General features: G+C 56.9%; 1 protein-coding gene across 3 annotated transcripts; it reads left to right on the forward strand.

Annotated features, from left to right (window-relative positions):
- Nucleotides 1-27,985, forward strand: IL3RA (interleukin 3 receptor subunit alpha). Of its 3 annotated transcripts, none has more exons than XM_070257896.1 (22): nt 1-207; nt 1,717-1,810; nt 2,273-2,415; nt 4,210-4,336; nt 4,454-4,583; nt 4,713-4,894; nt 5,186-5,319; nt 5,910-5,933; nt 6,544-6,679; nt 7,465-7,567; nt 7,945-8,026; nt 13,754-13,841; nt 20,039-20,157; nt 20,688-20,805; nt 21,558-21,690; nt 21,769-21,947; nt 23,708-23,823; nt 24,177-24,203; nt 24,923-25,040; nt 26,488-26,596; nt 27,347-27,425; nt 27,759-27,985. In XM_070257896.1, exons 1-22 carry the CDS (start codon nt 187-189, stop codon nt 27,831-27,833), a joined length of 2,337 nt encoding a protein of 778 aa, XP_070113997.1. In that variant the 5' UTR covers nt 1-186; the 3' UTR covers nt 27,834-27,985. The 3 variants fall into 3 exon arrangements, 2 of the variants coding, with proteins under 2 accessions (XP_070113997.1, XP_070113998.1); XM_070257897.1 differs by having other exon boundaries at nt 24,929-25,040; XR_011434930.1 differs by lacking the exon at nt 26,488-26,596.
- The last annotated feature ends 7 nt before the right edge of the window (nt 27,986-27,992 follow it).

Consider the following 27,992-nt stretch of genomic DNA (forward strand, 5'->3'; position numbering starts at 1 on the left):
GAGAGGCTGACCCGGAGCCATTCGTGAAGGGACACAGCGAGAGGAGAGCGTCCACACTGCAGGCGGCGCCGACAGCCTTATCAGGGCCTTGATTCCGAAGGCCGGCCACCTCCACCACGGGGCCACCACCGGGGACCCCTCAGCACCAGCCGGGCAGGAGGACGGGTCTGGACGGGTCCAAGCGACATGCAGGAAGCTGGCCGACCGGTGGGTTGACTCCTTTCTCCATCTCGGGGGCTGTTAGTTTGCAGGACCCCGGGACGGCACAGGATTGTAGATGTGGCACCCGAGTGGAGCCTCTGTCCTGGGAAGGCGGGTGGGTGGGTGGCTGTGGGAGTTCCCGAGTGCGTAAGATGGATGACCCCCCAGTCCGGGCTGGGATGCGGGAACCGATGGGCGGGTCAGCGAGGGGCCCCAGGAACAGTGTGGGGAAGGACAGGACGGGCGCCAATGCTTTCGAGCTCAAGGCCGCGGACAACCAGCGGGAGCCGGTTGCCTGTCGCCCTCGGCCTGAAAGTCGAGCCTGGGAATCTCCCCTCCCGCGACGGAAACGTTCGTGCACCACGGAGCCGCCCCCAGAGACAACTCGTGTCTCCGTCCGAGAGCCTCTTATCTGCACGACAAGGAAACGCCGTCAGCCGCACGTTTCCTCCCTTCTGCTTCCCATGACTGTCCTTCCGTCACCAAAAAGCCCCAAACCCCTGTTCTTCGTGGAGCCTAAGACGGTGCCCGAGCCTCTGTCGTCTACGTGCCGCCTCGACCCACCTTTTTCTCTGTGAACCCAGGCGGGTGTGGACGGAACTAAAGCTAGTTTTCCCGCGAACGGCACTTTTATCGGTTTAATTTGCAGGTCCCAGGGACAGAATCTAAGAGGGTAGAGGGAAAAGATTTTTTTTTTCTTCCGTTGCTTACAACGTCTGCCCTCTGACCCTCACTGTCCCCGGCCTCCTCCCTCGGGCCGGCCTATCCAGGAGGGTGTCTCGCTCGCTTCGCCGGTTCCCCCAGATCAGGCCGTATCGTCGTCTCTCATCACGTGAGGTTGGCGACTGTGTCAAAAAAAAGGAGAGAAACGGTCCCATCCCGGGCTGGGTGCCCCTCGGCCTCGCTCCCAGTGACCTCTGTGCACCCAGCAAGGTCGTCCCCGTGCCGACCCGTGGGGTTGCGAAGCCGTTAGAAGAAACTGTGCTCAAATGAACCCAACGCCACCCATTTCTGGCCAAGATGGAGACTCCGGCGGAACATTCCACACCCAAGATGGCTTCAGGGCCACACTCGCCACCCGGATGGACGCGGAGGCGGGTGACCCCCCTGCGCCGTCGCTCTTCCCCCGAATGATGCCGGGCATGTCCCCACCCGCGGGGACCGTTGTGAGCGGGTGGAGACGGTGCGGCGGGAAGAGTTGCCTCATGTCCCAAAGCGGCTGCTGTGGGCCGGCGTCTTCATCACGCGTCCCTTATTCTTTTCTCGGGGCTTCGCAGGGCGTTTCGAGCAGGATGTCAAAGGGTATCTGGGGTCACCCGGTGACCCCACGAGTGGGAGCAGGACGGGGGCCTCCCAGGGGACCCGCAGACCCAATGGGGCCGCATGGAACCCCCGCCGACCCTTCACCTTTTGAGGGCGTTGACCCCCCTGGGAAGGGTGGGGAGCCGAGAAGCGAGGGCTTCTGGGGTGGCTGCGATGTGACCTCTGACCTGGGGTGTCCCCGTTCCCGTTTAGGTCCAGCTGTGGGGCTGGGGCGCCGCGGCCCCACTGGATCCCGTCGGCCTCCTGGTGCTGCTGAGCTGGGCGAGCTGCGGGCACCCAGCGCGGGGTAAGTTGAGGCACCAAACCCGAGTGGGGTGTCTGCCCCGGGTGGGCCCCCCCCAAAGCGTTTTCCTAAAATTCAGATTATGGGGTCACGGGGGCGCCTCCCCGTGCCTTTGATGGGCGCATCCCTGAGGACCAAGATGCTGAGCGTCTTCAGCGGGTGGATCCCGACTCTGGGGAAGTAGGTTTTTAAATTTTTTTTTGTTGTTGAGGAAGATTGGCCCTGAGTGAACTACTACCTCTCTTCCTTTTTTTTTTTTTTTTTTTTTTTGCTGAGGAAGACTGGCCCTGAGCTCACATCTGTGTCCATCTTCCTCTAATTTATATGTGGGGCGGGCCAAGCGGTGCCATGTCCACACCCGGGATCCGAACCCAAGAACCCGGGACCACCGAAAAGTGGATTGTGCGAACTTAACCGCTACGCCACCAGGCGGGCCCGATTATTATTTTTTTTTTTTAATTGCAGCACAGGAGAGCGTGTCCCCCATTCTGAACATGAAGCTGGATTCGAGGACGAAAACGCTGAGCTGGAATTACAGGCGGAACGTGACTGAGCAGGAGTGCAAAATCGACACGCCGCCTGACGACTCGACCTCCAAGACCCCGCAGGTGAGGGGTCAGGGGTCGGGCCTCGCGGCCTTGCTCCCCGAGAAGCGCGGGTGTCGCTGTGCAATGCCGCTCACGTCTCCTCCTCGGCCTGGAGTCCCACTCCCGTGGCTGTTGTGTGGGAGGAGGAAACACATCCTCTATAATCTTAGGTTCCTGGATGGAGGCCTGCAAATTAAAGCGAGAAACGACAGAGGAACGAGGGAAACGGGGGAAACTGTAAAGTCCGGGTCTCGATTTTAGGAAAGTGGAGGCGAGATAGATTTTTTAAAAAAATAATGTTGTATTCGGTTTGCGACTGTTTTCTTCAAGCAAAAAGAGGAAGATTGGCAACAGATGTCAGGTCGGGGCCAATCTTCCTCACCAAAAAAAAAAAAAGATTGGAGCGTATTAGTATTGTTTGTGCCTGACGACGTGCGCCAGCCCCGTGGGTCGTCGGGAGCACCTGACTGTGTGTTTCCTTCTGTTTTAGGAATCTCTGGTCATGGGTTCCCCTCCTTCCTCCCGTTCTGGGATTCGTTTTGAAGGTTTTCTCCTGGAGGGGGAAAAAAAAAAGCTGGTTCTTTTGACAAGGAGCAGTTCTAATTTTTTAAATGAAGTCAGTAGGATTTTTACCCTCAGTTTGGTCCCAGCGAATGTGGAGGGACCTTGAACACACGACGCTCAGAGACACACGCCGGACGCGAAAGGACACACAGCGTGGGATTCTGTTCGTAGAAAATGCGCAGAATGAGCAAATCCAGACAGAAAGGGGATTTATGGGGCCGGGTCCCCCATTTTGGGGGGACGCTTGATGCTGGGAGTGGAGGAAAGGGTCCCCCAATATCCTGAATGCGCTCAACACCGCCACCTCGAACGCCCAGAAAAAGTCGAAACGGTAAATTTTACGTTACGTGGATTCGGCCACAACCAAAAAAAAAAAAAAAAATTTGAAATTGCAAAAAAAAAATTTTTTTTAAAAACCCTAAAAACAGAGACCCGTCGATGCCGCCGTGTTTGCGTCGATCAATCGATCAAAGTGTCCCATCAACCGAGTCATGTCCCACCCGAGCGGAGGACAAAGAAGATGTTGATCATCACCAGGCAGGGGAGCGGGATGCGAGGGCCGGTGCCGCGCAGCCACTGGGAGGTGCAGAGGCAGGAAGAATCTCACTGTCTATACAGCCGGGCAGGGCCGACTCCGCACACACGTTTTTCTCCAGAAGAAAAATTAAGGTTTTTTCCCGTCTTTGCGACAAGCGGGGGGGGCCTTAACTCTTGGGGCAAAATTCCCGGGACGCCAAACCTGCGGGAGGCCCCCTATTTTTTGGGGGGGACACTTGTAGGGGCTGGAATGTCACTAAAGACAGACGCTGCCGCCACCCCGGAAAGCCCCGACCGCACAAAGAGAAAGAAAACCGGATTATTCACAAAGGAACGTGAAATTTGTGGAAATTCACCCAATGACCCCCGAAAAGAGGACGAACGGGGCCGTTTCTTCGGAGTGGGGTCTACACGGAGGTCGGGCTGTGCGCGTGGCAGAGACTCAGAGTCCCGCAGAGGAGTCGGGGAGCCTCACACCCGCGTGAGGGAGGAAAAATCCTTCCTGTACACTGTTAGGTTCTTGCAAGGGGGAATGCTAATTAAACTGGTGGGAGACAGGAACTGGAGGAAAGCTGGCTGAATTTTAATAATCATCATCTTATTTTCTGTAATAATTTTATTAATAATAATCTCATGCCGCGTCCTCGGTGGGGACCCCCACGTGGGGCCGTCACGGGGTCCCAGGGGTCCCGTTCTTAACGGCGCCCGTTCCAGGTCAATGGGAACGACACCTACTTCTGCGAGTTCCCCAACTCGGTGCTGCACCGGGGGGCCAACCTGACGCTCAACGTCCACTCCGAGGGGGCCGCGTTCCAGGAAGTCCTGGTTTTCCACAACTCAGGTGACGTCCCCAACCCCGTCCGCACCCCGACCTCCATCCAGCGTTGCCCGCCGTCCCCGGGGCTGGGGTTGGGTGTGGTGTGGGTGCAGCGGGTGTAGACTGGCGCTGTCTCCCCAGGCCCGGAAGGTTCCGGGGCCGTGAACTTCTCCTGCTTTATCTACGACCTCCGCTTCCTCAACTGCAGCTGGAGCCCCGGCCCGGCCGCCCCGCCCGACGTCCGGTATCACCTCTACTGGTGGGCGTCCAGGTGAGTCCCAAAAAAACCGGGTTTTTTAATTTTTTTTTTTGGAGAGGGTTTTGGGGGTCGCGTTTCCCGACGGGATTGCCCCAACGGGGGTCCGCTCTCCGGGTTGACCCCGTATTGGGGATGTTCCAGTCACGACCCGGAGGTCGAGTGCGCCCGCTACATCGTGGACCCCGCGGGGACGCGCGTGGGCTGCCACCTGGACGACCTCGGGGACCCCAAGACGACCGACTACTTCTTCCTGGTCAACGGCACCAGCAACCGCACCGCCGTCCGCTTCTTGGACTTCACGCCGTTTCGGGCCAAGCTGATGGGTGAGAGGACCCGGCGCCTTCCGTGTCCCCCCAACACCCACCCCGAGACGCGGGATCCGCATGTGAGGTCTGGGGAAACACGCACGCGGCAGCCTTTTTGCGCTCGGGGAACGGAACAGAAGAACAAACTTTGCCTCCAACCTCTTAAGTCCGGTGACGGAGGCGTGCAAATTAAACTTGCAACTGCTAGATAAACGGGAAATGCATGCACATTTTACTCTTAATTGGACTCCTCTGCGAGGCACACGGGTAACTCGTTGCCTTGTTTCCATTTTTTTTTTTTTTTCCTAGAGAAGTATCGGCCGCCTGCCAACGTCACCACCGCCTTCAATGGCTCCCACCACGTCGTCCGCTGGGACGACCCCGAGACCCGGTTTGACGTCGCGAGTCATATGCTGTGCTACCAACTGGACATCCGACGACAGGTCTGGACCCCGAACCTCTGCCCCGGGCCCGACCCGAGTCCCTCACACAGGGGAGGAAAACTCACAGGAAGGGAATTTCCTGTTGAGGGAGAAAAAAATCTTTTCTTCCACCCTGTTATGTTCTTTCCTGAGGGTCTGCAAATTAAATCAACAAACGACAGCTTAACAGGAGAGAAAAAGCAAAATTTACTCATTTTCATGTGGGATTTGACAACGGAAGTGACTCCCTAAACAGCTGACGTTAGAGGCTTATCCGCCTAAATGAACAGGGGACGGGGAAGGGCGGGGAAAAGGCTTCTATGGGAAGAGCAAATGGATTTTTTGGGGGAAAGACACAATTTCCGGGCATTTTGCTCTCAGCCTCCTTCCTGGGAGCCCAGTCTCCCCGAGGAGGGAATTCTCGGCGCTCCTCCTTCCCGCCATTTCTTTGATTTTAGGGAACCTTCCAGAAGCTTCTTTGTGCGTCTGTGGGGTCCCCGAAATCTTCAGCTTAAAAATAACCCCCGTAGCCATTCTGGGGTCCCCCTATTTGCCTATAACGCCACAAACGCCGCCCCTTAACTGTGTTCCCTTTGCTGTTTTTCTCACAGGGCAGCTCCTACAAGAGAGACCCCGTGAGTACTCCTGCCTGTGTCTCTGTGCTTGGGCCCCACGCTCACCGCTGACCCCACTCACCCCTGACCCCGCAGCGGCTCAGCTGACGGGTCCCGTCGAGCCCCTTACGGGCTTTTTCTGGGGTCCCGAAGCTGCGTTTCCTTGAAGGCGTCTGCCTCAGGTCGCGTAGTCGGTCATCATACCTCCCGCAGTCGGAGCAACATCCTTCTTCCCGGGGCCGCCCCTGGGCCCCTTAAGGAGTCGAATGGGGTCCCCCCGAAAACTCGTGTCCGCCCGGAACCCCAGAACGGGGCCGTCTTTGGGACGTAGGGTCTTTGCAGGTGTAGGATGTTGAGCTGAGGTCTTCCTGGAGGAGGGGGGGGGTAAACTGTAAAGTCCTGGTCTCGATTTTAGGAAAGTGGAGGCGACCTAGATGTTTTATGAAATAACGGTGGATTCGGTTTCTGACCGTTTTCTTCCGGCAGAAAGGGGCAGATGGGCCACAGATGTTAACTCGAGGCCAATCTTCCTCAGCAAAAAAAAAAAAAAAAAAAAAAAATGGGAGCGTCTTAGTATTGTCTGCGCCTGACGACTTGGGGCGCCCCGTCGGCTCCCGTTGGGTCCCCCCAGGTTTTCCAACGGGGTAGTGACGGGAATCAGTACGTGCTGCCCGGCTCTGCGGTGACGGCGGGGGACACGGTGCGGGCGCGGGTGAAGCACGTGTACGGCGACATCTGGAGCGCGTGGAGCCGGGCCGTGGACTTCAGTGAGTCCCCTGAACCCCACTGTCCCACCCGCCCCTTTTGTCCCCAGATTCAGGGCCGCCTCCTCCAGGAAGCCCTCCTCTCCATCCTTGATTCAGGGCCGCCTCCTCCAGGAAGCCCTCCTCTCCATCCTGGATTCAGGGCTGCCTCCTCCAGGAAGCCCTCCTCTCCATCCTTGATTCAGGGCCGCCTCCTCCAGGAAGCCCTCCTCTCCATCCTTGATTCAGGGCCGCCTCCTCCAGGAAGCCCTCCTCTCCATCCTTGATTCAGGGCCGCCTCCTCCAGGAAGCCCTCCTCTCCATCCTTGATTCAGGGCCGCCTCCTCCAGGAAGCCCTCCTCTCCATCCTTGATTCAGGGCCGCCTCCCCCAGGAAGCCCTCCTCTCCATCCTTGGATTCAGGGCCGCCTCCTCCAGGAAGCCCTCCTCTCCATCTTTCCCGTCATCACATCCGCAAAGACCCTCACCCAACCCCCCCGTCACCCATAAAAGCCACAGGCACGAGCGGTCCACACCCCAGGCTGAGGCGGTTGAGTCACAGTTTCCCCAAAGAGCGTCCTCGGAATCAAACGCTCTCTGGCATCCTCGACATTTCACAGTTCCGCATTCATTCCTTTGGCTGTGCAGGGCGGCGTTGAAAGTCGATATTCCTGGAGAAGGCAGGAAGGCGCGGGGTGGGAGCCGTGGGGCCCTCGTGGGGACGTGTCCGGGGGGGGTGTCTTCGGGGGTGCCGGGTTCGAAGCCGGGCTGGGGGTCCCCCGTGACCGTCGGCTCGTCTTCCCGGCGCAGACCGCCCGGAGCCGGATCCCGCGGGCGCGCTCGCGGGTCTGGTGGTGCCGGCGGTGACGGCGGCGGCAGCGCTCGTCGGGGTGCTGATGTTCGTGTGCAAAAGGTAACCCCTCAAACCCCAAATTGGGGTCCACCCGCCCCCCCCCCCAGGGGTGCACCCTTGGAGACGGTCCCCGTGCGCACCCGGGCGCGCCGGCCATCCGGGTTCCAGGGGCAACGGGGCCGGGGCGGTGCAGTGCGCACGGCAGCCACACGGGGGCAGCAGTCGGCAACCTGAACGCCCGGCCGGGGCGGTTCCCAGAGGTCGGCGCCGGCGCAGGCGGTGCGCACGGGGAGGGGCGGGGGACTGCCCGGCGGCGGCGTCCGCATCCCGTCCTCACCCCGCCGCCCCCCCACCCCGGGGATGCAGGACCCCGTGTAGACCCGGCCGGGCGCGGTGTAGACCCGGCCGCCCCGCAGCGCCCCCGCTTCGCTCGGCAGGTTCTCGCTGCGGCGCCGGCTGTTCCCGCGCGTCCCGCGGGTGCGGATGCAGCGCGCTGGGTCCTTCCCGCCCGACCTGGAGGTGAGCGCGCGACCCCGTGACCTCTGACCCCGTGGGCGGTGGGGTCGCTCCCGGGGGGCGGGGGACGCAGGGTGTCCCCACGACGGAGCCCACCCCGCGCCTTCCTTCCTTCTCCGCGGATATCGACTTTCAACGCCGCCCTGCGCAGCCAAAGGAATGAATGCGGAACTGTGAAATGTCCGGGGTGCCCAGAGAGGGTTTGATTCTGAGGACGCTGATCGCGGACGAGGCTCCCTTTGGGGAAACTCTGACTCAACCGCCTCAGCCTGGGGTGTGGACCGCCCGTGCCAGTCCCCCCACCCCCAAACCCGCGGTCGCACAGTCTTCACCGCAGACGTGCGTCCAGGGCGCGCGCATGAGCACCGTCCTCGTGGGGAGTTCCCCGCTGGGCCTCGGGTTTTGGGGTCCCCCCCCATTTCCGGGGTCTCAGATCCTTCCCCGGTGACGTGTGCAAAGCCCCTGTTTGCAAAGACGGTTGCATCTGGGGTTCCGCTGCATGTGAGTTTTTGGGGGGCCACCGGTCAACCCGCGACGCCCCCAAATAGGGGCTCCCGATCTGGGCTGGAAGCCGTCCCCCGGGGGTCCCCCAGGCTCCCACGAGGCCCCGCCGCATCACGTGTTGTTCAAGGTCCGTCCACACTGCAGCTCCATCCCTTTTCCGGGCTGTCTAATATTCCACTGCCTTTATTGATCCGTTTCCCCGCATGGACGGGCCTTGGGGTCGCTCCCCCTGCCGGCCGATGGGAATCGTGCTGTCCTCTTGGTGGGACCCCCCCCCACCCCCTCGGGGGGCTCGACGGGGTGGTCTACACTGCGCTGTCTGCTCTTTGTCAGATGACCTGGATGGGGCTCGACCCACCTCCGGGCGCAGAGGAGCCCGAGGACGTCCTCACGGTGGAGGAAACGCTGCCCGTTGAGACGGAACGAGGAGCAGACGCGGCGTCTACACCCGCGCCCGCCATGAACGGTGCTGGAAGCAAATATGTCCTTGGTGCAGTGTAGACACTGCCGGGTTCTGGAACATTCTGAGCCGGCTGCCCTTCGGGAGCAGGGGCTTGTGGGAAATTCCGGGAGTCCGCCCCCCACGCTGGAAAAACGGGGTGCGCGGGGCAAGGATGCAGACTGTAGCCTCCGTGCGGGTGCCTGACGGCCCCAGTTTTTTTTTTTTTTCCCCTTGAGGAAGATTAGCCCTAACATCTGCCCCCAATCCTCCTCTTTTTTTTTTTTTTTGCTGAGGAAGACAATCCTCCTCTTTTTTTTTTTTCCTTACTGAGGAAGACTGGCCCTGAGCTAACATCCACGCGAATGTGTGCACGTCCAGTCGCGCCTGAGGAGAGAGACGCACGGTGTCGTTTTTGCAAAACGGAAAAGCACACGGTGGGGGGCCGTTCCAGGCGGGTGAAAAGGCGTGTGCGTGCGCACGTGTGCAGACACGCGTGTAGACGTGGAATCCGACGCCGGGGTGTCGGGCGTGGTTCTCTTCAGACTGTAGCACTTTTCTTTCCTTTTTGGGGGGATGGCGCGTCGGATGCAAAAAATAAAAAAACACGTTTTTACGGTGAAAATAAAGTAGGAAATTGGGGGGAAAAATAAAAAATGTGCAAAGCAAGGTTTTTCATGGGAAATGCTGGCCAGCGATTGTTAAGTGACTATTAGAAAACACTTTCCGTGTGTGGCGTTCGGGGCAGAAGCGACGGAAACAGGAGCCGAGCGGCGGGCCGGGCCCGTGACCCGAGGTCGCCTGTGTCGCAACCCCGTGCGGCACCAGCAGGAAGGGGCGGACGCGACATTGCGGTGCCCCCGAGGCGGCCGTGGGGACCTCTGTGCCCACCAGATAGGGTATTTCTCAGAAACGGTGGGTCCGGGGGGCCACGGGGCAGAGGCCGGGGTCGCAGCTGGATGTCACGGGACCCGGCTGGTTGTCTCTGAGCCCCGGACACACCACCGGCCCCGGGACAGGGTGGGGGGCCATCCCGGGACCTGCAACGGACGGGGTGCTGGGACCGCTGCAGGAGGCAATAGGGGAGGGTATTAGCTCCGTCAGCTCAGATGCGGATTGAGTTTCTTTCAACCCCGCCCGGCGCCTCCTGAAAAAAACTCCCCACCCAGGGCGCGCGTGGTGGCCTCAGTCTCCCCAACGTCAGGATGCCGTAGGGGCGGCTGGTTCGGGCCTCAGGACGCGCCCCAAAAACCCCACGGAGGGCGGCCAGTGGCTTAAATTTCCCACCTCCGCTGGTTGGATCCCCTGGTTCCGCCTCCTGTGTCTTGTTTTCTCCCGGTTTCTTGTTTCTCGGCCTTCAGGGCCTTCCAAGGACCTGACAAGGCCTGCGTGCTAACTCAAGGTTTCCACCCGGTGCTCCGCCGAGCCTGTCTGTGTTCTCAGGCGCGGAGTTTTTTTTTCGTTTTGTTTTTTTTGTTTTTTTTTTTTAAAGGCGTTTGTTTCTGACGCCCAGCGTTGCTTGTGTTTCCAGAAGGTTCCGGCTGCTTCTGCGCGTCCCTCACGTTCCGCTCAGTCATGGGGACGCGGCCTGATTGCATCACGACGCCCGGCCCTGCGGGACCCGCTGCGTCAGGGACACGCGTCCTGTGGCACGCCGGAAGGTTCCGGAGAAATGAGTGACCGTTCCTGCTTTTCCTCTCTTTCTGGAAACCCTGTGATTGGCACGTAGGTTGGGGCCAGACCTGTTCTATCATTTTCCTGCCATTCGCCTTGTCTTAGGTTTCTTTTTTTTTTTTAATACTTTTGAGTTTTTCTCGACTTTCCCTTTCAATGCCTGGATGGGTTTTATCATTGGAACAACCGCAATTTTTTTTTTTTTTTTTTTGCTGAGGAAGATTGGCCCCGAGCGAATATCTGTGCCCATCTTCCCCTAGATTGTATGTGGGATGCCCCCCGCAGCATGGATTGATGAGCGCTGTGTGGGTTCACGCCCGGGGACCCGAACCCACGACCCCCCCAGGCTGCCAAAAGCTAACCACTAAGCGACCCGGCCAGCCCCGCTTTGTGTTTTCGCATTAATAATTTTTGAGCAGTCGTGGACTCTGGGACCCGGCTCGTTCGGCCGACAGGGTTCCGAGCCCCCACCGTTTGACTCTCCGGTTCCGGCCTCGCCTCCCCCCGAACCCCCCGTCGCCGGGCCCTGAGCGGCCGCAGGAGTCGGGGTGTCGTAACCCGGGCGGTGGCGGTTTCGGGGGCCCCCCCGTCTGGAGGTGGGTTCGGCCTCCTTATCTCGCAACCGCCTCCTGGTTCCTGCCGTCGCACCTGCTGTTCCTCTTTGTCCCGCCCCCTGTGCCTCCAGCCTGTCACTCAGGCCGCGGGCCCTGCCTGCACCCTCTGAGCCTGACCCCCGGGGTCAGGGTCGGGGTCGGGGTCGGGGTCGGGGTGGGGGGGTCCCCAGAGCTGGTTGCAAGCGCCCCCAGCGCTGCATCTCGGCTCCGCGTGCAATCCCAGCGCGGCCAGTGCGTCCTGGAGGCGGCGGCGTCACCCGGGGGGTCCAGGGCGACTCCGTCTGAACGCGATGGATCGATCGATCGATCGATCGACGATCCAGTTTGCAAACGCTGCAGAGACGCCAGAGGCACGTCCGTTTTTTTGGGGGGGGGAGACCCGACGTCGCGAGCCGGACTCGACACCCCCACCCCAACCCCGCTCCGCAGCCCCGTCATCCGGGCACCCGGGGGGGCAGCGGAGGGGGCGGCGCCGGGAGGAGGGGGGTGTGCGCCCGGCGCGCCGCCCCCAGGGAGGCCTCCGGGATTTCCTCCGTCAGGAAGCGGCGGCCGCCGGGCTCGCCGCCAAGAGGAAGCGGCGCCGGGAAAGGACCCGAGTTCTGAGCCGCAGGAGGGAGGAGGGGGAGGGAGGGGGTCCCAGGTGTCCGCCCCGCCGCCTGGGGTCGGGCGCCCGGGGGTGGGGCCCCACCGACACGGAGGTTATAAAAAACCCGGATCGGATCGGGGCACAAAGCCGCTTCGCTTTCCCCGCGCGGACGCTGGAGGGGCCGCCGAGGCCCAGGTGAGAGAGACCCCGCCGGGTGGTGGGAGGGTGGGGGTCACGGGGTCACGGGGGCACGAGGTCGGGGGGGGCTGCGGGGCACGGGGGACACCCCCCACAACACACACACACCCGCCTCGGGTTCCAGCCGGCCTTGCGCGCCGACCCCAGAGACGCTGGGGCGAACGAGGATGCTGCCTTCTCGGGAAACGGAGGCACCGGGGTGGAGCCTCGCTGCAGGCTGGGGGCGTTGGGGTCACGGGGTGGAGCCTGAAAATGCGTTTTTACCGTTTTTTAAATTTTTTTTTTTTTTGAGGAAGATTGGCCCTGAGCTAACTACTGCCAAGCCTCCTCTTTTTTTTTTTTTTTTTTTTTTTTTTGCTGAGGAAGACTGGCCCTGAGCTCACATCCATGCCCATCTTCCTCTACTTTCTATGTGGGACTCTGACCACCACGTGGCTTGCTGAGCGGGGCCATGTCCACACCCGGGATCTCAACCAGCCCGGGGGCTGGGACCCCAGGTGGGTGGTTCTGGAAGCCCGAATGGGACTCAGACGGCCGCGAAGGGCTTATCAAGGCGGAGATCCCACCCGGCGGCAATATGCACGCGGGCCCAAAGGTGGACACCGCCGTCGGGGGCTGGATGCGTAGACGGAATGCGGTGCAGCCACGCGGTGGAATATTACGCAGCCGTGAACGGGAGCGAGGCCCTGACACAGCTGCGCGTGGACGGACCCTGAACGCACGACGCTCAGAGACGGAAGCACACGCAGAAGGATGCACAGCGCGGGATCCCGTTGAGGGGAAATGTCCAGAGCTGGCAAACCCCAGGACAGAAAGCGGATTCGTGGACGGGGACAGGGAGCGACTGCTGGTGGGGACCGGCGCTCCGTTTGGGGGGGTGAGAATGTTCTGGAATCAGATGGGGGTGAACACGGTGAATGCCGCTGGGCGAGCTGGGGAGCCCCGGGCCTGGGCATGGGGGCAGCTGAGACCCCCCCCTTTCCGATGGAGCCTGTGTTGGGTGCGGTGATGGAGGGCTGCGAACGCCCTGAGGGAGGTAGGGAGAGTCTGTGACCCCTCCTCGACCCCGAGGCTCAGCTGTGGGGTCGTCTGCTTGTGTGGCAGCCCCGGGCGGGCCCCCAAGGCACTGACGACGTGTGCAAAATGAGACTCGGGGTGGGGAGGAGCGGGGGGTCCGTCAGGAGGTGTGTGGACCCCCCCGCCGAGTCGGGGTCCGAGGAGTGCACAGCGAGCTCCCTGGGGGCCATGGGAAAAACTTCCGGCCGGGCGTGTGGGGCGGCGTTGGGTTCCCGGAACGCGGCCGGGTCAGGAAACGGGCGGCGCTGCCGTCAGACGTTAATGGGACTTCCTGCCCGGCTCCAGGACCCGGCGCCGCCTGGGTCGGGGCGGGTTTTGCCGGGTGTGGACGAGCGCGGGGCCGAGGGCCGGCTCTTAACCCCCGGGCGGGGGCCTTCGAGACAGGGGGACGGACACACACGCGTGCACACACAGAGAGAGACGGGCACGTGTGCACACAGGCACACGCGTGTGCAAAAGAAGCATGAGCATGCACACATAGACATACACACGGAGGCACATATATGCACACACACGCATGTGCATGCACACTTATATGCACACATGTGCACACACACGGACACGCATGCACACGCGTGTGCACACGCACGGGAGGGCCAGGAACGATGCGCCCACACTCACTCCGCCTTCTCTTCCAGCGCACACGCCCGCCCGCCGGCCCCATGGCCTTCGTCTGGATCACGCTGTTCCTGACCCCCACCTCCGGCCTGCTGCGCCCGGACCAGGGTAGGCCCCCGGGACGGCCGTCTGTCCATCCGTCCGTCCGTCCTCTGTCTGAGGGTCTGTGGGGGGGGGGCTCTTCTCCAGTTACCCTGTTTCTTCTGATTCCGAAGTGGAGCTGGTCTAGATGCCCCTGTCCTGATGGAGCTCTGGGCACGATGGTCGATTGCTTCCCTCTGCCCAGGATTTCTTTTTTTCTTGAGGAAGATTGGCCCTGAGCTAACTGCGGCCAATCCTCTTTTTTTTTTTTTTTGCTGAGGAAGATTGGCCCTGAGCTAACTACTGCCAATCCTCCTTTTCTTTCTTTCTTTTTTGCTGAGGAAGACTGGCCCTCAGCTAACATCCATGCCGATCTTCGTCTACTTTATATGTGGGACACTCACCACAGCATGGCTTGTCAAGCGGGGCCATGTCCACACCAGGGATCCAAACCATCTGTGCTGGGAAACGGGGCTCCAGCCATAAGCCGGGGCGTCCAGGTCACTCACCTGCCAAAACTGGGGCGTCTTTGCATGACCGTTCCAAGCTCCTGGGCATCTTTGCCCGTCTTGGTCTCCCCGGGGGGGCCCTGTGTCTGCGTCTGTCTCTGAGGAGGACGCTGTCCTTGGATTCAGGGCCGCCTCCTCCAGGAAGCCCTCCTCTCCATCCTTGATTCAGGGCCGCCTCCTCCAGGAAGCCCTCCTCTCCATCCTTGATTCAGGGCCGCCTCCTCCAGGAAGCGCTCCTGTCCATCCTTGATTCAGGGCCGCCTCCTCCAGGAAGCCCTCCTCTCCATCCTTCCCTTCATCACAGCTGCAAAGACCCTGTTTGCCAATAAGGCCCCGTGCAAGGGTCCTGGGTTCAGGGCTGAATTTGGGGGGCCCGCGATTCGGCCCCTCACAGGGCTGAATTCGAGGGGACGGCCCCGGGGTCCTGGCATCGTGACCTCTGACCTCCCTGGAGGAGTGTGTGGACACCATGCAGGACTTTTTACGGGGCAGACGGGGTCCCGTTTCGTTGGGTAGATGCCAGTCCCGGGGTGACACCCCACGCCGACCTCGGGGCCGGTCTGGGGCCGAGACCGCGGCCTCCTCTGTGGTCACTTCAGGCCGCCGGGTTTTCTGGGATCATTGACCACAGGCAGGAAGCGAATTGTTCGAGTCCTAAGGAGAAGTGGTTAGTCCTCCACACTCGAGTATGAATTAGCTCCACGGTTTTCACAGCTGGCTTTTCGTTAGCGTGACGCGTTTTTTTTCTGTTCCCACAGAGTTTTGAACCCCAGATGCCAATTTTATTTCTTGCTGGATTTTCGCGGCTGATATTTGGGGAAGGAATTTCGTGTCTGTGTTCATGAGGCCTCGCGTTTTCTTCGAACGTCTCTGTCTGATTTTGGCGTCGGGAGAACGCGCCGGTCCCATAAAATGAGTCCGAAAACGTTTCCTTTTCTGCTCTGTCTCCTCTTTCATTCCTAAAATTCCTCATTTTATTTCCCCTCTTTTTTTGAGGTTTTTCCAATTATCTTGTTTTTTGCATAGAAACAGCTTTGGGTTTTCTTGGCTGTCCGTGTACTTTTTGAAATGATTAAAGATTTTAATGAATCTTCCGTGGACAACTGATAAAAATACGAATTCTGCTATTATTGACTAGCTGGTAGTTTTTTATCAACTTTTCTCTGGTTTTACTGTTTTCTCTACTTGTTTCCTCAATTCAAGAGGGAGTTTGTGCTTATGCCTCACGCGTTTTGAAACTTTGTTCCTGGGAGCACAGATATGAGGATGAAAGGGCCATTTTATCCTGTGGAAATTTCTCTTTTTATACCAGAAACCGTCCTTGTCCTGCAGTCTACGTGGTCTTACATTAATGTAGCATTTTCGGGTTTCGCATGATTAGAGTTTCTGCAAAATACACTTTTCTAGTATTTTCATTGACATTTAATTTGAATGTATGATTAAATGTATACATTTAATAAATTTAATTTATTAAATTTATTTTAATAATTTTCTATTACTTAAAGTAAATGATTAAATAATTTAATTATTCAATTTAAATATTATAATTTCCATTACATTTAATTTAAATTATTACATTTGATATGAAATTTAATATTTTAATTTGGTATTATTTTAACTTATTTAATTAAATCGTCTAATATTATTTTAATTTATTTACATTCTAATTTGAAAATAAATTTATTCAAATTGAATTGAATTGAAAATTGAAATTTCAATTTTAATAATTTGATTTAAAATTAATTCTTTTAATTAAAAAATTCATTATTTTAATTTACACTATTTAATTTAAATGATAGAAAATAACTAATACATAATAATATCTATTATTTAAATTTACACTTTAATTTAATGTAAATTAAAGGCATTTAAAGTACCTTCCTTGTAGACAGCACACTGTGGGGGGGGTTTTTTTTTAATCGAGTCTGACAACCTTTTCTTTCCATTGGGCCGTTTAGACCCTTCACACGTCATGTAATTATCAATACAGTTGGGTTTAATTCTACCATTTTGCTACTTGTTTGCTATTTTCCTCAGTTTTTCTTTGTTCTTTTCCCCTCTTTTCCTGGCACCTGTTCCCTTAATTCTTTTTTAGTGTTCCGTTGTTTTTCCTCCATTGGCTTTTCGTCTCTACCTCGCTATCGATTTCGGGTTCCTCCGGATTTTAAATATCCGCCCTTCATCGATCACGTACCATCTTCCAATATCACTCTACTTCGCCCAGGACGGAGGAGCCTTGAAACAGAATACTTTTATTTCTCCCCTCGTCCTTCACGCTGTCACACCTTTCACGTCTACCCATTTTATAAAGCCCACCCTGCACTGGGCTTGTTTTTATTTTAAACAATCACATTTTTACATATTTACTATTTACATATTTATACACCATTCACACATTCACGTGCTGTTTGCATATTTACATGCTATTTGCATATTCGCGTGCTATTTGCATATCCACATACTACTCACATGTTTGCGCGCTATTCGCACATTCGATACGTCTGCATATCATTTGCATATTTATACAGTTTGCATATTCACGAGCTATTTGCATATTTACATGCTATTTGCATTTCCGCGCGCTATTCGCAGGTTCACATGCTATTCGCGCATTCAAAACCGTTTGCACAACATTTGCATATTTGCATGCGGTTTGCATATTCACGTGCTATTTGCATGTTCCCGTATATTTGCATATTCGCATGCTATTTGCGTGTCTGCATACATTTGGGGACACTCGCTGTGGATCCCTGTTCCCCCTTTCCTCCCGTGTTTCTTGGTGTAGACCTGAGTTTCCATCTGGGGTTCTTTTCCTTCAGGAGGAAGAGCGTCCTTCAACCTTTCTCCAGAACCCCGGTCTTTCGGGGAAAGAATCCTTTCAGTTTTTGCCAGTCTGAAAAACGGCTTCCTTTCACCTTCCTTTTCTTGCAAAACACAGGATTCTGTGTCAACAGGGGCTTTCTGCGGCGGTGGTTTTTCCTTCCGCATTTCGGGATGGCGTTCTCTTATCTTGTGTCTTCCATCGATGGTAGCGAGAAATCAGCGGAAATTCTTATCTTTGTTTTTTTTTTGTTAATAGGTATTGTGTTTTTTCCCCCCCCCTCTGGTTGTTTTGCAGAATTTCTTGATGCCACTTTTTTTTTTTTTTTTAAGCAGTTGGGTTGCGGGGTCTCCTGGTCGGTTGGCTTCATATTTTTTTCTTTGGGGCTTCAGCGTGCACCCCTCCGATTGCATTTCCTTCAAGTCCTCCGACCTTTTCTTCGCCACCCGCTTGGAAGCCCGTGCGCTGCATTTTTTTTGCATTTCAGACGTTCTCTGTCCTACAAGTCCCGTTTGGCTCTTTTAAAAAAAAAAAAAAAAAAACGCATCTTCCATCCCTCCCTGTGCGGTGTGGACCGTCCCCTTTAAGTCCTGGAACATATTTCTAGCGGCTCTTTTAAGGTCCTTGTCAGTTCCTTGCACGCCTGTCGTTTATGGGGCTGTTTGCACGCACGGGCATCTCGCCCTGGTCGCCGGGAAGCGCGTCCCCGCATCTCTGCCCGGCTGGGAATTTTTTATGGGGTCCCAGGTATTGGAGACGACGGGCTGGTGGGGGTCTGGCCTTTCGTGTTCCTTTAAAAAGACGCGGCGTTGAGTGTTTTCCGGCTGTTCCTTGGTGGGTGGGTCGTCCCTCAGCAGGTGCCGGACGGGAAACGCTCCTGGGAGGGACGCTTGGCAGCGCGGCTGGTGGGGAGACGGGAATCCGAGGCCCGACCCTTGACCTCCGACCTCGAGGGGATTTCCTACCGTTTGGGGTTTTGGGAAAGTGCCCCAAAGTGGAGGACGCCGCCTCCGGGAAGGAGGCGGGGATTGCTCACGCACGGCAGGGAACAATGTCCTGCGTGTTTGCATTGGTTTTGTTGTATTTGTCGTCCAGATTTTCCTGGTCTTTTTCTTTTTTTGGCATGAGAGTTTTTTCTTTGTGAGCAGAACCATAATCGGGTGGAGAATAAGCAAGTGTAAGAGCGCGCGTGGACGTTATTGATTAATTCATGACAGAAGATGCCATGGTTATGTCCTTTTATGGCATATATATGTGTACATACACACATACATATACATTCATTATTTGTATAAATACAGCATTTAGAAAAATAAAATATAATTATATTATAATTATATAAATGACTATAATTCTTCACTATTAGTATAAATACAGTATTTAGAAAACTAAACTGAAATATAATTATTCGTATATTATATAAACTAATGTATAATTATTCACTATTAGCATATAGTACTTAGAAAAGTAAACTAAAATATAATTATAGTATAATTATATAAACGAATATATAATTATTCACTATTTGTATAAATAAAGTAGAAAAACTAAAATATAAGTATTTTATAATTATGTTAATATGTAATTATTCATTATTTGTCTAAATACAGTATTTGGAAAAATAAACTAAAAGATAATTATTTTATAATTATGTAAACTAATATATAATTATCCACTATTTGTATACATACAGTATTTAGAAAACTAAACTAAAATATAATTTATTATAATTATATAAACTATAATTATATAATTATAATTATTCACTATTTAATTATTCAAAATTTGCATAAACATAGTATTTAGGAAAAAACTAAAATATAATTATAATTATATAAACTAATATATAATTATTCACTATTTTTCTAAATATAGTATTTAGAAAAATAAACTAAAATATAATTGTATTATAATTATATAAACTATTATGTAATTATAATTATTCACTATTCACTATATAATTATTCACTATTTGCATAAATATAGTATTTAGAAAAATTAACTAAAATATAATTATATTATAATTATATAAACTAATATATAATTATTCACTATTTGGATAAATAAAGTAGAAAACCTAAAATATAAGTATTTTGTAATTATGTTAACTAATATGTAATTATTCAGTATTTGTAAAAATAGAGTATTTAGAAAAATAAACTCAAATATAATAAAAATATGCTAAGACTCGTATTTACTACTCCACCACTCACGCACTGTTATTTGGGCAGAAGTGAATGTAAATTTTGAGGCATAACAATCCATTCAAAATTACGGGTTCAGCTCATAAGAAATTTCCGTGGATGAGCTTTTTAGAGGAAGAAGTGAGGTTCAGAGAAAGTTTTGGCAGAAACCCAGATGGTCGTCCGGGTGGGTGTCGCTTGTGCAACGCAGGTTATCGATCTTGATGCCCCAACAGGGAACTTGCATTTCACAAACTTGGACAAAAAAGTTTATCAACAGTCATTTCCTCGAAGTCCCCAAAACGTAGGGTCACAGATAAAATCTGACAAAGCATCTCATGTCCCTTTGTAGCTTTTTTTTTTCTGTTTTGAGGAAGACTGGCCCTGAGCCAACATCTGCTGCCAATCCTCCTCTTTTTTTTTTTTTTTTTTTGCTGAGGAAGATTAGCCCTGAGCTACCATCTGTTGCCAATCCTCCTTTTTTTTTTTTTTTTTTTTTGCTGAGGAAGACTGGCCCTGAGCGAACATCTGCCACCAATCTTCCCGGCCCCGTTTTTTTTTTTTTTTTTTTTTGCTGGCCGCCCCTGGTCCACGTAGATTCCACTTCCCAACGAGATCAGCCAACTCGGGGGGGAGAAACACGTTCCCATCTCGAGGCTGGTTCAAGCGTCTTGCGTGTCTCTCCCCGACCGTAACCCGTGAACGTTTCAGATCCGAGCCCGCCGATTCGGAATGTGAGGATGGAGCCGGAAAGTCAGAGACTGACCTGGGACCTCCACGGAAATGTGAGCGGGATCGAGTGCTCGCAAAGCCTGGAGTACAACGTCACGGTAAAGCACCTTCGCCGTACGAGGAGCGTGGTAGACGTTGCCAGTAGCCTCATGTTTAATCCATCACCGTACATACGTGTCCCTTGAACCCTTTCCCAACCCCGTTTCCCTCCGGTCAACACTCATCTGTTCTCTTGGTCCGTCTGTTTCTTTATCTTCCACATAGGAGTGAAATCCTGCAGTATTTGTCTTTCTCGGTCTGACTTATTTCACTCAACATCATACCCTCAGGGTCCATCCTCATTGTTGAGAATGGGACGATTTTTTTCCTTTTTCATGGCTGAGTAGTATTCCATTGTGTATAAATACCACATATTCTTTATCCAATCACCAGTCTATGGGCACATGTGTTGCTTCCGCGTCTTGGCCCTTGTGAGTAATGCTGCCGCGATGAACATAGGGGTGCACGAGTGTCTTTGAATTGCTGATTTCCTAAAACCGTCATTTTTTTTAAAAAAAAACCTAAATAGTATCGATATGAGACGAGGTCTGTTCTCTAAGCAACCAGCAAATGACTCCATCTATCTCAGGCCAGAAAAAACCAGTACTGCCAGTTTCCAGTGCTTCCCTCGTGCGGATCGAAAAACTACACGGTGTTCGTGACCGGAGGGCAGCCATTCTCAACGTCGATTGGCTACCCTGAGCCGGGTGAGGGGACAACGCTCTTGATGGTTTTTCTTGGGCGTCCATCATCTGAGTCTCAAAATAACCACTTTTAACTCGGGTGGATCTCCAGGGACGTATGCTGAGCGACAAAGTGACCAGCCCAGGGGGTCGCATGCGGTGTGATTTTCTTCCCACGACCTTCTTGAAAGGACGAAGCTGTGCAATTAATTGGGGGACAACTGGGTGGCCAGCAGGGGTGGGTGGACTGAGGGGAGTGGGTGAGGTTATAAAAGGACGGGGATCTACCTTGGGCATGCACGTGGCAGGGTACGTGGGATGTCTCTGTGCTTTCTTTTTTTTTAATTTTTCTTGAGGAAGATTAGCCCTGAGCTAACTACTGCCAATCCTCCATTTTTTTTTTTTTTTTTTTTTTTTTGCTGAGGAAGACTGGCCCTGAGCTAACTGCTGGCAATCCTCCTCTTTTTTTTTTCCTTTTTTTTTTTTTTTGCTGAGGAAGACTGGCCCTGAGCTAATATCCATGCCCATCTTCCTCCATTTTATATGTGGGACGCCTACCACAGTGTGGCTTGAGAAGCGGTGCCATGTCCGCACCCGGGATCCGAACCCGTGAACCCCGGGCCGCCGAAGCAGAATGTGCGAACTTAACCACTGCACCACCGGGCCGGCCCCTGTGTTACGTCTTCTGACGGTGACATGGGAATTGCCAAGGGTCTTGATCCCCGCGTCCCCCTAAAACCAGCCCCGTTTTCGTTTTCTCTTCTTGGGGAGCCCAGAAGGGAACCCTGGGGCGGCCGCCCAGAACCTCACGTGCTGGGTCCACGATGTGGATTTCCTGACGTGCCGCTGGGCCGTGGGCAGCGCGGCGCCCAGAGACGTCCAGTACCACCTGCACGTGGGGGAGGCGAGGTAGGACGGTCCGGGGCTCGGGGGTGGGGGTGTGGGGGGGACCGCGGGGTCACCCCCGGACGTGCCTCCTCCTCACAGGACCTCCGAGGGGCGGGAGTGTCCGGGTTACACGGCGGACGAGCGGGGGACACACGTGCGGTGCCGTTTCGACGACCTCTCTGGGTTCTCCAACGGGCTGTACCGGTTCCGAGTGAGGGGCACCAGCCGAGCTTCCGGAATCCCCTGCTCGGAGATGTTCGAACAATTATCGCGAATCGGTGAGTGAGGGTCCGGGGCACGTCCGTCACCGCCCCGACCACGGTGGGTCCAATGCCCCTTGTCCTCAGCGATGAAATCCCTGATGGGACTTTGGAACCAAAAACCTTTCTAAAAAAAAAAAAAACTACGTTGGGATTATTTTCTTTAGCTAGACCCTGTCCGCAAATGGTGACGGCTTCGAGCCCTGTGAAACCTGGGCCCGACCCGGCTGGTCCGCGTCCACGAGGCCGGCTGGCTGATGCGTTGAGAGGATGGTGCGAGAAGAAATGAGGGGGTGGGTCCTGCAAAGAGCGGAGGGGACGCTGTTTTTGGTCCGTGGTGTTCAGTGTTGAGCTGACCGGCTGGGTTTCACGTGCATCGGGTGGAGGCCGTGCTGCCTCAGACTCGGGGTGCTCCCTGGAAGGGCACAGAGACAGCTTTGGGGCCCAGCTGCAACACAGCATCTTAGCACCCAGGCCCCCGGGGTCCAACAACCACCCACAGAGAGAGAGAGAGAGAGGAGGAGGAGGCCGTGGAGGGGGAGGCAGAGATCTGGGTGCTGATCCACAGTCAGGGAGCACCCAGGCCGGCCGGCAGCCACCACCAGAAACTGGGGGACGGGGAGGAACGGCCCAGATTGTGTGTCGGGTCCCAGAAGGAAGTGACCCTGCCCACACTTGGGTCCCGGAGTCCCAGCCTCCAGATTAGGGAGCCCTCGCACGTCTGGGGTTCAAGCCACCTGTTTGTGGTCCTTGGTTTCGTTGCAGATTCAGGGGGAAGTGGACGGGGAGCGGGAGGAGGAGGGGGAGGTGTGGGCAGAGGGGGGCGTGGACCGGAGGGGGAGCGGGAGGCGGAGGGGGAGGTGGGGTGGAGGCGGAGGTGGGGTGCCGGGGGTGTGGACCGGAGGGGGAGCGGGAGGCAGAGGGGGAGCGGGAGGCGGAGGGGGAGCGGGAGGTGGAGGCGGAGGTGGGGTGCCGGGGGTGTGGACCGGAGGGGGAGCGGGAGGCGGAGGGGGAGGTGGGGTGCAGGCGGAGGTGGGGTGCCGGGGGTGTGGACCGGAGGGGGAGCGGGAGGCGGAGGGGGAGCGGGAGGTGGAGGCGGAGGTGGGGTGCCGGGGGTGTGGAGCGGAGGGGCCGGCGGGAGGGGGACGGGTGGAGGAGAGGGAAGAGTGAGGAGGCGGGAGGGGAGCAGAGGGAGGAAGGGCGGGGGACCCAGCGCTGGGAACCCCCCGCAGGGAGCTGGGACCTCCGGCCAGGCTCGGGGTGGGGCTCCCTCGGAGGAGGCGGGTGGGGACACGGGCCGGGGCTCCTGGTGGGGTCCGGTCTGCGCGTGCGCATGGCATGGCGACGCTGACAGAGCCCCCGGAGTCAGGGCGAGGGAGGCCTGGCGGCGGGCAGAGCCCTGGGACGGCACGGGGCGGGGCGCGGCGGGGGCGGGAGGGTCCCTGGAGGCGGGGTCCGGGGGAGGCCGGAAGGCAACGGGGCGGAAACCTGGAACGGGCTACGCAGCCGGCCGAGGCTTGCGGGAGACTTCCTCCCTCTGCCGGAGAAAGCTGGAATCAGGACTGGTGCAGTAGCCAGAGGGGACAGAATAAGCCTTGTTCTGGGGGACGTCAGGGGCACACACCCTTCCAGGAGGCTCCCGGGCCGGGCGGGGTGGGGCCTGAGAGCCAGTCCCAGCGCTCCCTCCAGCTACCCATCCCTACATATTTTTTTTTCTTAATTAAGTCACATTTTTTTGACTTGCTTTACTCCTAAAAAGGTCTGTTTTCCTCGCCTAGAGAGATTAAGCCCGCCCAACATCACGGGGTGGTGTAATAAAACCTATTCTCTCCTGGAGTGGGAGATGTCAAGCCGCTTCAGTTGGAAATTTACCTACGAACTTGAAATACAACAGGTAATGGCTTCTCCCGGCTGGTGGCCGTCGTTCTCTAAAACCCGTGTGCCGGGGGCTTTCAGGTGGATAAGACGCAAAAAAAAAAAAAAAAAAGGAGGATTGGCAGTAGTTAGCTCAGGGCTAGTCTTCCTCAGCAAAAAAAAAAAAAAAAAAAAAAAAAAGGATTGGTAGTAGTTAGCTCAGGGCCAGTCTTCCTCAGCAAAAAAAAAAAAAAAAAAAAAAGGATTGGCAGTAGTTAGCTCAGGGCCAGTCTTCCTCAGCAAAAAATGAGTCTTAACCACTAGACCCCCCCCCAGACCTGGGTCTTAGGGGACAGGGGCAGGTGCCCACTGCTGTCTGCTTTTGTCTTGCAGGGCGCGGGTCCTGCCGACCTGGTCCAGGTGAGAGTTCCCATCGCCCCGCGAAGGTGGCATCGGCCCAGCGCAGGCCAGTGTTCCCACATGGGCGGTTGGTGCGTTAGACACGCATCTCATAGCCACCATCGGCGTGTCCTCTTCCGTGTCTGAGGAGGACGCTGTCCTTGGATTCAGAGCCGCCTCCTCCAGGAAGCCCTCCTCTCCATCCTTGATTCAGGGCCGCCTCCTCCGGGAAGCCCTCCTCTCCATCCTTGATTCAGGGCCGCCTCCTCCGGGAAGCCCTCCTCTCCATCCTTGATTCAGGGCCGCCTCCTCCGGGAAGCCGTCCTCTCCATCCTGGATTCAGGGCCGCCTCCTCCAGGAAGCCCTCCTCTCCATCCTTCCCGTCATCACACCTGCAAAGACCCTGTTTCCAAATCCGGTCTCATTCCTGGGTCCCTGGGGTCCTGTCTTTCTCAGGTTGGGCCCACGGCCCTATTCCCGCGTGTGTGTCTGTCCCCGAATTTCCCTTCCCTCTCGGGACGGTGGTCATGTTGCGGCAGAGCCCACTGCCCTCCATCCGACGTCCTCTAGCTAATTGCATCTGCACGGACCCTATTTCCAGAGAAAGTCCCCTTCCGAGGCGCTGAGGGCTGGGGCTCCCACCTGTGAAATTGGGGGACACCCACCCAACCCGTGACAGGGCCCCGTCCTTCTCTCCCCACCGACGGGGGATGGTTTTTTCTTCTTTCCTGTCTTGTCAGGTACAGGACTTTGAAACGTTCTACGGGATGCCCAATCCCGGGACCTACACCGTAAGGATAAGAGCCCGTGGGTACTTCACCGGAATCGTGAGCGAGTGGAGCGCCCCCAAGAACTTTGGTGAGCGGGGCACCCTTCCCTCTCCCCGTTTTGTGTGTTGGACGCTGTAGGTCCCGTCCCCGGTCGGGGCTCCGTCCACGTCGGTGTCCCCCAAAGGGGGCTCTGACAGGGCCGCCTCCTCCAGGAAGCCCTCCTCTCCATCCTTGATTCAGGGCCGCCTCCTCCAGGAAGCCCTCCTGTCCATCCTGGATTTAGGGCCGCCTCCTCCAGGAAGCCCTCCTCTCCATCCATGATTCAGGGCCGCCTCCTCCAGGAAGCCCTCCTCTCCATCCTTGATTCAGGGCCGCCTCCTCCAGGAAGCCCTCCTCTCCATCCTTCCCTTCATCACACCTGCAAAGACCGTCTGTGATGGGCTGAACTGTGTCCCCCAAATTCACAGGTCGGGGTCCTGACCCCCAGGGCCTCAGGATGGGGCTGTGTTTGGAGACGGGTCTTTAAGGAGGGGATGGAGGTCAAATGAGGCATCCGGGGTCAGGACCTGGACGCGACTCTTGGGGGCACAGGTTTGGACTCATAACCACATGGAAGCCGCGTGCCCCTTCTGGCACCAGAGTCCCCTCACTTCCATCCGAGGGCCCACCCCGAGCTGCCCTCCTTGCTGCGGCTGCTGCGATGTCCCCCCAGACGGCCCTGGTGTGGCGGCTCCCAGCGTCCAGCAGCTCGAGTCCAAAGGCCACCTGGAGGCAGAATTCCTTCTTCCTTGGAGATAGGAGTCTTTTCTCTTGGGGGCCTTCGACTGATTAGACGAGGCCCACCCACCCTTCCGTGCTGTGTTCCCCCGTTGGACTCAGTTTCCCGTCACGTTCCCCTGTCCTGGCTGCTAGACTCTGAGCCCCCTGCCCCAGCTGTTCTTGCGGGTTGCCTGTCCAGCCCCTGCGGCAAAGAGCTCACTATTTGCCCCAAATCTTTTAATGCAATAGGTTTTTTTTTTTTTTTTTTTTTTTAAATTGAAATTATTGCAAAACCTCCAGGAGGGACACAGGATCAAATTCAAGCACCGAGGGGGTGGGGCACCCACGCTGCAGCCCTGGAGGAAGCGAAGGACGGGGTGCAAGGGGGTCCCTCCGCTGCTGGGCGGATGCGCCTCCCCAGGGCCGCCCGGCCGCGCCCCCTTCCCGCTGGGCCTGGCTGGGGACCACTGGCCGGGAGGGGAGGCCCCCCGAGTCCTTTGAAATCCCTCCCGCGGCCGGGGCTCCTGCGCCCTGGCCAGACCAGAGGGCTCCCCGCGTCGGCGCTCAAGGCCCAGTGTCCTTTTAGGGGCAGCAGGGGGGTGGGCGCGCAGGTGGCGGCCGTCCCCAGGCGCACGGTGCTCCACGTGTCGGCCTCCTCCACATCCGGGGCCCCCGCGGAAGCGCCTGCGGCTGGGGTGAAGCCGCCCTCCTGGGCCCCCCACCCCGCCCCCAGGCCCGGCCCGGCCCGACGCGCCCCCTGCGCCCCCTTTCCCTAGTGTGCGACCCCGAGGAGGAGGGCGCGCGCCTCCGCGTCCGGCTGACCGCCTCGCTGACCGCGCTGGGCCCGCTGCTCGCGCTGGGGCTCCTCGTCCTGATCTGCAGAAAGTGAGCGCCCCGCGGCCCCGGGTTCGAGCCCTGGCTTCCCGGGGGGGGTCCCCACGCACACCGGACGCTGCGCCTTTCCCCAACCCCCTGCGTGCGCACCCCCGCCCGTCCCGGGCCTCCCGGGGCCGCAAGGGTCATTCTGCAACCTCATCCTGGACCCCACCCCCTTCCTCCCTCCCTGAACCCCGAGCACCCGTGGGGGCTGCAGCCAGGCTCACCCTGCTTGCCCCCACTGTTTGCCCCCTTGCCCAGACTCCCTGGCCCCCAGCATCCTTCAGGACGTGGCTCTGGGGGGTGTCCTTCCCCACCCAGCGGGCGGCAGGCCAGCGACGGCATTGTGACAGCCTCCTCGGTGATGCCAGCCCTGCCCTGGCCTTGGGGTGTTTCTCGGGGTGCTCACCTGGTGGCCCCCACCCTCCCAGCCCCTTCAGGCTGCCCAAGGCAGGGCTTTAGGAGTGGGTGGGCCCCCCGCGCCCCGAGCTGGGACAACGGGCTTTGTGAGGCAGCTGTCTGGAGGGCACGTTGCCGTGATGACAAGGGCCTGGGGCCGCCCCCATGTTTATAGGGTCTCTGGCAGGGGGATGGGGTCAAGGAGGTTTAGCTCGCGCCAAGACTATGATTACTCGCTCGGGCGTTGTCTAGGCCTTGGGGGCCGGACCCTAGAGACCCCTCGGGGGGGAGGGTCGAGTCCTGCCTCCGGCCTGGTCGCTGGTGCCGGTTGCTGAGTTGGGGACGCCTGTCTCCCCCCAGGTACTCGCTGATGCGGAAGATCTTCCCGCCCATCCCTCACATGAAAGACCCCCTGAGTGACAGCCTGCAGAACAAGCTGGTACGGGTCTGGTGGGGGGGGGGGGGTGGTGGTCTGGGGGCGAGGTGGGCACAGCCCGGCCGGGGAGCAGGAGGCTTGTCTGTGGGCCCCCAGTGGGTGCCCAGGATGTGACCAGGGGGGTGGTCCCCCGAGGTGCTCGCCCCGGTGGGCGGGGCCTGAGCCCACGTGGGGGGCGTGGTGTCCAGTTCGGGGTGGGGGGGAGGGGAGTTTGGGGGGAGGTGGGGGTTGTGGGGGTGGTGGTTCTGGCCCTGCCGGCCCCTGAGGCTGCTGCGGGTGCGCCCAGCGCCCCGTGTGCAGCTCCGCGCGCGAGTCGCCCCATCCGCGTCCCCGCAGATGATCTGGGAGGCCGGCAGAGACCCCCGGGAGGAGTGTCCGGTGGCGGAGGTGCAGGTTGTGGGGGAGACGTGAAGCTGGAGGCCGGGCCTCGTCCTCGGGGGGCACCGCACGGCCTGGCCGCGGTTGGACGGATGGACACGGGTGCCAGGAGCTGGGGGACGGGGTGGGGGGCACCCCAGTGCTGTGTACATGGAGCTGCCGCTACGAAGAAAGAGAAAACAAAACACGTCG

Source organism: Equus caballus, chromosome X, assembly GCF_041296265.1.
Source record: "Equus caballus isolate H_3958 breed thoroughbred chromosome X, TB-T2T, whole genome shotgun sequence".
NCBI lineage: Eukaryota > Metazoa > Chordata > Mammalia > Perissodactyla > Equidae > Equus > Equus caballus.

Bases quoted from the DNA above. Each gene is read 5' to 3' on its own strand.
- IL3RA (XM_070257896.1), top strand. From the start codon at position 187: ATGCAGGAAGCTGGCCGACCG. The intron at 4,584-4,712 runs GTGAGTCCCAAA...GGGATGTTCCAG, and splicing joins CTCTACTGGTGGGCGTCCAG to TCACGACCCGGAGGTCGAGT. The intron at 20,158-20,687 runs GTAAAGCACCTT...CATCTATCTCAG, and splicing joins GCCTGGAGTACAACGTCACG to GCCAGAAAAAACCAGTACTG.